The sequence below is a fragment of the Gasterosteus aculeatus genome, chromosome 4, assembly GCF_964276395.1.
Source record: "Gasterosteus aculeatus chromosome 4, fGasAcu3.hap1.1, whole genome shotgun sequence".
In the NCBI taxonomy this organism is placed as follows: domain Eukaryota; kingdom Metazoa; phylum Chordata; class Actinopteri; order Perciformes; family Gasterosteidae; genus Gasterosteus; species Gasterosteus aculeatus.
Genome location: NC_135691.1, coordinates 22,946,943 through 22,955,256, shown reverse-complemented (window position 1 = coordinate 22,955,256; position 8,314 = coordinate 22,946,943). Strand labels below are relative to the sequence as shown.

Sequence of the window (8,314 nt, the reverse complement as noted above, 5' to 3'; positions counted from 1 at the left end):
ATCTTGATGGTTGAATTAGTCTATTGGCGACTGTGGGTGAGTGGGGAGCACGGCCATCCTCCAATCAGAGGGTTGGATCCCCGGTTGGATCCCAGGCCGGGCTAACCTGCATGTCCATGTGTCCTTAACCCCAACATTGCTCCTGTAGCTGTGACTACAGTGTGTGAATGTTAGTTACTGAGGCGGCACTGTGTATGGTAGATCGTGTCATCAGTGTATGAATGGGTGAATGATGAAATGAAGTGTTGAAGCGCGTTGAAAGACTAGAAAAGCGCTATATGGTGCTTAAGCGGTAGCTCTGGAAGGAAGACTCCCTTTATGCCACTCGTAATTTCGATATGCTTCAGCTGGTCTCCCAGAATTATCCAATCAGCGGAGATTCGCTGCACCCAGGTGTATACGACCAACAGTGGCGGCGCTGTGGCTCTAAAACAATCCGATAGTTGCTGTCAAAATTTGTTTAAAGGGTTCTCTCTGTGTTGCTGTCTGGTGTCATTTCAGTGCGAAACCAGGCATTCTTCACTCATACTTGGTTTTCATTAACCATTAATTCATTACCTTCTTCTCCACCAGCGTCTGGACTCCAGAGGGGGATTCTGCCGAGCAGAATTCCGCATCACGGGCCCTTGATTATCCCGGTTCAGGAAGGAGTCCAATTGCCAAAGATAAACAATTTATTACATTTCCTCATGTAAGAGTGTATGCTAGCATAGCATATTAGATTCAAGTTGACTCCGATTATACAATTAATACTAACATTTAGGCTCCCTCATGAAGTTTGACTGCATACTGCAGATAATAATAATTCAATAAAAGATGAGAAAAGAAAATTCCGACAATTCGTTTGGTGACCTTAATAAAACCACTCCAATAAACCAAACTATTGCTTTCAGATATGGTTTAATGCTATCATAATATCACTGTTCATCAATAGAACTTTACAATTAAGTGATGTCAAACACATTTACAACATGAGGAATTATGTTAACACTGGTTGCACTCTTCTGAGCAGCACATTTACATTTTGGGAATAACAATAACGTCTACAGAAGCTTTTTAGGCTTTTCTTTGACATCTCAGTTTCAAGGACACTTAAGTTACTTACAATTTGTTGTAGCTTTAGCCCTCATTTGTATTGTCACAGGACCAAACTGCAGCTACGTCCCTTGTCAAAAACAAAACTGGGCCATTTGTGGAGAAATTAAGACCCATCTTCAGAAACGTGGCACTTTCTCACCTAAAAAGTGGTTGTATGACGTCTATAGATATCAAACAAATGTGAACATAAACATACAATTTGACTCCTAGATAGGATTGCAGTTAAACTAGACACTTTTCTGTGCTGTAGAACAGATCATAAAACCCATCTGTAATCCTGAGTGAGTTCCAGAGCACTCGGTAAAATATTATACAGTCGGTGCTGCCTGGAGTGTTCAGAGTCAACAATAAATGTGCGTTTTCTTGAGAAATGTATGCAACATTTCACAAAGCTCTAGTACCTTATTTGTAAAATTAATCAATTTGCTGCTGACTGTGGCCATGCGGTTCATCCTGAGAGCCGACAAAGAAGCAGACCTGCTGCGGAGACAAGGGGGCAATGTGAGTCTGATGGTGGGACGAGGAGGAGGTAGACTCGGGGATCTCCCAGTAGCTGCCGTGGAGGTCCAGGCAGGAGAGCGCGGGAAGGTTGTCTCTTTGCATCGGTTTGTCACACTGTGTAGGTGGAGGTGGCGCGCTCAAGCATTTCCTCAGCCCCGGCTCACTGCGAGGTCAACAACACAGGATTAGTTTTATATATGTGCGTGTAAGCAATAGAGAGTTAAAGTCATGGCCTGTGTAGCTCCCCCAATGGGACTCTATTTTTTTTAAAGTACTCAACAGCAAGACACAAACAACTTTTCAATCCCGCTAAAATTCAACCATGATATTTTTTAATTTTAGGTTTCATGTGGAATGTCAAGAAAGCTGCAGTTTGTTGTAGTATTATTCTGTTAATCCCAGTAAGTGAACTACATTTATCTTGCACAGTGTACGTACGCAGCACGGCAGTTACCTTGGGTAGCTAGCAAACTTGTTTCATGCACAAATGTCACATAATTTCACCTGGTATATTTTAACCAGGGACTCTTTTTAACAGCCGAGAAGAGGAGAGTATGAATGGAAGAGACAGTGTGTGTTTCAGTCTTTTACTCCAACCTGTTTTACCTGCTGTGTTCACAAGTATGATTCAGGTTTATGGTTTATAGTTAGCCGAACACTTGAGTGGGTAATCATCCATCACCTGATGGAGTTGACGGGAGCTCCTTTCCAGGCTTGTTGGTAAATGTGACCTGCCACTCCAAACAGCCAGCGCATATCGGCCGGCACCTCTGGGATCCACTCTACAAACCTGGGGTACAGCACCCATGATATGATAAACAAACAATACAAATCTGTTTTTACAAGATGAGTGGAGAATGAGGTTGAAGTGCAGAACTTTCTTGCTTAAAGGAACAGTTCGTCCCTAAATCGAAAGTACATATTTGTCCTCTTACCTGTAGAGCTATTTATCAATCTAGAGTGTTTGCCGTGAGTTGCACAGTCTTGGTGATATCAGCCCTTGAGAGGTCTGCCTTCTCTCCCATTTATTGGAAGTCAATGGCAGTTTGAAAAACTCGTCAATCATGAACCAGCTATTCAAGATAACCAACCAAATAGTGGTGTCTGCATTTGGGGGAATTTAACCAGTTGAAGGCCAATTTCATTATTCATCATGTGACTGAGATGAGACAGGAAAGGAAATTCAACGGGAGCAGGCGGGGCCGGGATCCTAAGAACAGTCTCGGATGTATCTGATTCTGTTCAGATCTAATTTACAGACAGGGTGGTTAACGCACAGCGTCGCCAACCGTAACTGATTACTGTTACCATAGTATAATTCATACAACTACGTTTTGTAAATAAATAGTTTTGTTTTAATCTCAAGAAATCGGACATGACGAAGTCTGTGCATCTTGGGACAATCCACTGCGTCTACCAAAGAAAATATTGTTTAAGTTACACATTAACCTAAACAGACTATTCCATTTCGACTGAAATACACCTATCAACCTTGTCTCGGAAGGAAGCGTGCCCCGAAAAGAGGCTTGCGACAGAAAATGTTTGCCTCTTGCGACAGAAAATGTTTGGCGCTTCGAGCTCAGCAGGCCGAGTGCCATCTAGTTCCAGATAGAAGGCAGACATCTCCAGAACTCATGAAACTATCTAGTTTGATAAACAGCACCAACTGTCCTTTAAATTCCAGCTACTGACAATGATTGGATCGGCGTTCACCTCTGGGCCACGGAGTAGGCCGACTGTACGGGAAGTGTGTATGGCATGAGCATGTAGGAGGCCACTCTCACGGGAAGCATCTTGGACAACTTTGCATACAGGCCAGGTTGGTCCTGGCAGGCATCGCAGAATACTAGCAGACACACAGGAGCATATTAACATGTTGACACTTTACAGAGCCCATGGGCAGAGTCCGTTGTGACACCGCACCTTTCTTGATGGGCGGGGGCAGGACCATCTCCTTATCCATCCACCAGTGCTGTTTCCGCAGTAGGCGGAGCCTCCGGGGCACCCAATCCTTGGTGGTTTCCGTTTGCGGACGGCAGCAAGTGCTCTCTGGCAGGGCGGGGCCAGATGTTGGACGATCCAGCATCAGCAGGTCTGGCACGCACGCACATGAAACGTGACATCAGTTAACACAGTCCAAAGGTTACGCTGGAGGCTGATAGAAATCTATGGCAGTGAGGTCACAGCATACTCCAGAGTCAACATGGTACCAGGGCAGTAAGATACTCACTGTTTTCCTCAAGGAAGCGCAGAGCATCTTTATAACCGCTCTGACACATCTCAGCTAGTACCTTTGGAGAAGGGAACAGTACATCTTATATGCAGCTCTTTCTCGCACATTCATCCTTTTTTTTACACTTTACACTTTTTTTATACTCTGTCACAATACAGAGGTGTTTGTGTTAAAAATGTGGTTGGAGGTTTGTCCCTTTAGCGCTGCTGTAAGCTATTCCTATTAACACATTAATCACAACAACCAAACAGTTTGACTTCTACAAGCATAAAAACATAATTCAATTATTAAAAAAAGTCAAATACATAATAATAGAGATAAGTGTGTGTGTGCAGGGAAACAGTGTTCAGTCTCCAGTATTTGTGCAAAGATTTGTTTTCCCAAGTGGCGTGGCACAGAGAAGTACTTTCTCATTCTAGGAATGTGGCGTGACTGCCTCCCTTCCTCATCACACAGATCTGTGTAGAAAAAAAAAGAATGCCTCATCTATAAAAAGAATAGATGAGGCAAATTGCACAGCCCTAATCTCTGGAGCTGAAAATTTCACGGGGCAGAGGACAGCGGTTAAGAGGACAAACTCCAATGCAACATTAGGACACAGAACCAGGATCAGGAGAGGGGAAAAACCAGAGACCCACATGCTTTTCGGCATATGGGTCGTGATGGTGCAATGAGCTTGCAGAATGGGCGGGGGGGGGGTCATGGATTAGGGCGGCCAGAAGAGACACGAAGGGATGTCAGGAACACACACATGAACATGGACATGGAGGGCAAAAGACAACTGAACACTTATGAGTTATAATTGCTTTCTTTTAACTTTTAAGGCACACTGCAGCTGCCCTCTCTAGGATTGCATGCAGTATGAGCCCAATTGAGACATACTCATTCCCCATGTCATTGTGCATTTAACTTTGGCGCAAATAATTGTGTATCAGGACAGCTAGAAAGGAATGCTGGCTAGAGAGAAAGAAGCGGAGCTGTCCTCATACAAACCAACCCAGAGAACTCATCTGAACCAGGGGACTTTTCGTTTGCCAACCACAGACTCTGATAAGTGGGACCAGCTGGGGTCATGTTGTGTAAATTGTGGTTGGCACCCCGGCCTACCTTGGGTTCCGGGGGAAACAGCGCCCTGCTGAGGCGATACATGTTGCCCAGGTTCATCTGGATGCTGGTGTTAGTGAAGCGCAGCTCGTGGAAGCTGGTGGAGCTGTCGCGGGGACAGATGTCACACTCGCCCGAGAAGGGAGAGATGGTGATGGTGTTCTTCAGCTCCGACTGCGGCAGGTTGTTACTGATCCCTCCGTCCACGTAGCGCTACGGACACAGAGGGGGGAAATGACGGGTTCACCTGCTTTCATTCAATGGATTAGTCCATAGCAACAATAGTACCCGAGTTATCAGGGTTAAACTGAGACAGCTTCATAAGCAGGTAAAATCTCCTCACTGTAACTTTTGGGCCGTTCTCCAACGTCATTAGACTGTCATGCTTCCACGTAATGCACATCCATGCATGGAGCTGGTCTCTCACACTTCACTGCACTTTGGGCCAGCAGCACATCATGTACATCATGAGCACTTCACACTTGAAATACTTAAATTAATATTTATTTGTATTTTTTATTTTAAAGATGTATAATTAAGATTTTTATTTTCATCACATTCCATGTTATCTGATTGTCTAGTTTTATATGTCTTCATTGGACGCACTCAGCCTTCGTACTTTTGTTATCACTGAGCAACGTCATCTGAATCCTATCAGCCTTAGTCATGTTTTTGTGTATATGACATGGAAACAGAGGAGAGCAGGTAGATGCTCACAAGAGATACACACACACGCACATAGAAACTGCTGCTTCATTGCCTCTCAAAGTCCAAAAAACAGCTGATAAGTCAAAGCAAGGGCAACCGTGGTATCAGAAACTAGCATTTGCAGCCAAAAGGATTAGCACAGTTCTCTTTCAAAACATGCACGTGTCATCCTGATTATTTGAATTGGAAAACAGAATGTTCTCACGGCAGCCTCGCACATTGATATTCTTTTCTTCTTACCAGCCCAGTATTTCCCTTGTCCTATTTTGACGGTTTACTGGATGAACTATCATGTAAAAGTGATGTGTGTTTTTGGATCATGGCTGCACCCAAAGCCAAGTGTTTTTCAAATAGACAATCTACCCTATCTGGATAGCAGCATTTCCACATTCCAATATTTGGCTCACCCCTTTTTAAACAAACTTGCCTTCTAGAACAAGAATAATATGGTTTGGATCAAATATTTATGCAAACCAATGCTTAAACTTGATGAGTAGCAATTAACACCGTACCACTCCTCTGAAGGATGGAGGGATCAGCCCGCAGTAGACCGGAATGAAGCAGCTGCAAATCAGCGCCTGTGTGCAGAGAACAGGGGTTAAAACAGATGAAATTCATATTTAAGTGATTTAACACAATATCACCAACTCTCCTCACCTGGATGAGTTCCTCTTTAGAGCTAAACTCTGACACCAGCACGTTCTCCCCGTCAGACACTCTGGTGAGGGAAACGCACAGCCTTCCCGACGCCTGGACATGTGCGTCGGAGGGCAGGTCTCGATCAAGGCCGCCCTTTATCACCTTGACCAAGTTGAAGGTGGGGTGTAGGGGCCCCAGGTTCCTCTTCCTCGCCTCCTTCGCCACCTCAATCACATCTTCACAACATTTGGCTGGGAACAGAGAAAAGAAGAGGAGGCTCAGGAGATGGGACTCTTGACCGCAACTCTGAATCAATAGAGAGCAAAGAACAACACATGACTGGATCTATATCCACTAAAGCTACCCGGGGTCAGTGACCCGGGCGAGCCTTACCAGGGACTGGGCGCAAGCCGAGGTCGACACGCATGTCAGCTGTTATCCGAATTTGTTATTACGGAAGGAAAAGAAAAAAGGGTCAGTCCCAGAGACCAGGGCTCTAATATGATCCACAGGGTCCACATTGACCATATCCACACATGGAAATTAGTATCATTAAATTATTTAGAATATGTTTCTTTTAGAAACACAACATCCATGTGTTTCCTAGAAAATATTTTAAAGTACCTTTATCATTTTGGTATTTTGGTATGTTAAAAAACTACCCTTTTGAGCCAGCCTCAAAGGTATTAAAACCATATTTAAAAATGATATATGATAAATGGTAAGTACTTGTATAGCTCTTTTCTAGTCTTCCGACACTACATGACATCATTCACCCATTCACACCCATTCATACACTGATGACAGGAGAACCACAGTGACATCTGCCCATCAGTAACTAACATTCACACACTGTAGTCACAGCTACAGGAGCAATGTTGGGTTAAGTGTCTTGCCCAAGGACACAACGACATGCGGGTTAGCGGAGCTTGGGATCGAACCGACAACCCTCTGATTGGAGGACAACGTGCTCCCCACTCACCCACAGTCGCCCTAGCTGATGGTATGAAATGTTTTAAATTGCCCATCGGTGTAGTTTAAAATATAAAACTGCATACCATAGCATATCCATAATAGACAGTTTTTTTAAATGTCTGCGAAAGCTGGTACCAATATTAATAATCAGTAATAACATAATTACTAATACTGTTAATAATAATTATGACACAAATACGCTTCAACTACTACCGGTAATAATTACCGTAATGAAAACAATACCAAAAGCAATGTATAGCTACTTCTACCGATAGTAATAATTAGAGTAATAACAATAATACCATTAAAATTATACTACTACTACTACTACTACTACTACGGCTACTAGTATTATTAATAACAATAATGACAGTAATATCAATAATACCAATATCAACAAAGTACTAGTAATAATAATAATAACAACAACGTGTCCTCCTGCCTCAAGTGTGCATAAAGCTCCAAACTAGCGAACCACAGCGGCGTGTCTTACCTATGCACGCCTCGCTGGCGAGCACCGAGGCGGTCAGAGCGCCGGCGGAGGCCCCGTATAACTTGGTGGCCCCTTTGATGAGGTAGGGCGCTTTCTCCAGGAGACAGCTGGCTGCTCCGATGTGGTAAATTCCTAGAAAGCCGCATCCTGCGAAAGAGAGGTTCCAGCCGCTGTTTAGGTCGACCATGGCAGGGCATGCCCCGTGTGGGGAGACGCGAGAGAGCGGATAGATCACCGAAGTGCGCAGCGGCTAGAGAAGTATTGACAGCCGATGCTTCCGCTCGGCGCAGATAAACAGATTGGATAACTCCACAGGTCAACAACTGGCTCTTTTACAGGGAAGTGCAGGGAGGAGGAGGAGCCTCCCGGTGATGCCTTCAGGTGCTCTAAGAACTATCAGAACGCAGACATAACTGATCCATTGGGGCTTCTATTAGGTCCATCATACTTGTTTTCAAGAAAGGGTTATTTATCTCTCTGTATGGAAAGTTACATTTAAATACTGATATGCACGTGCTTGTAGCAGAGTAATAAACTAAAATATTGAATATTGAATGTATGTG

The 8,314-nt window shown here is 44.0% G+C and overlaps 1 protein-coding gene across 1 annotated transcript; it reads right to left on the bottom strand.

Annotated features, from left to right (window-relative positions):
* Window positions 1-883: 883 nt before the first annotated feature.
* Window positions 884-8,122, bottom strand: pnpla3 (patatin-like phospholipase domain containing 3). Its single transcript, XM_040173628.2, has 9 exons — window positions 7,752-8,122; window positions 6,302-6,534; window positions 6,157-6,222; window positions 4,940-5,149; window positions 3,830-3,890; window positions 3,523-3,693; window positions 3,313-3,445; window positions 2,282-2,389; window positions 884-1,762 (listed from the first exon to the last, which is right to left on the bottom strand). The coding sequence occupies exons 1-9, from the start codon at window positions 7,936-7,938 to the stop codon at window positions 1,513-1,515; spliced, it is 1,419 nt and encodes a 472-aa protein (XP_040029562.1). The 5' UTR covers window positions 7,939-8,122; the 3' UTR covers window positions 884-1,512.
* Between the last annotated feature and the right edge of the window lie 192 nt (window positions 8,123-8,314).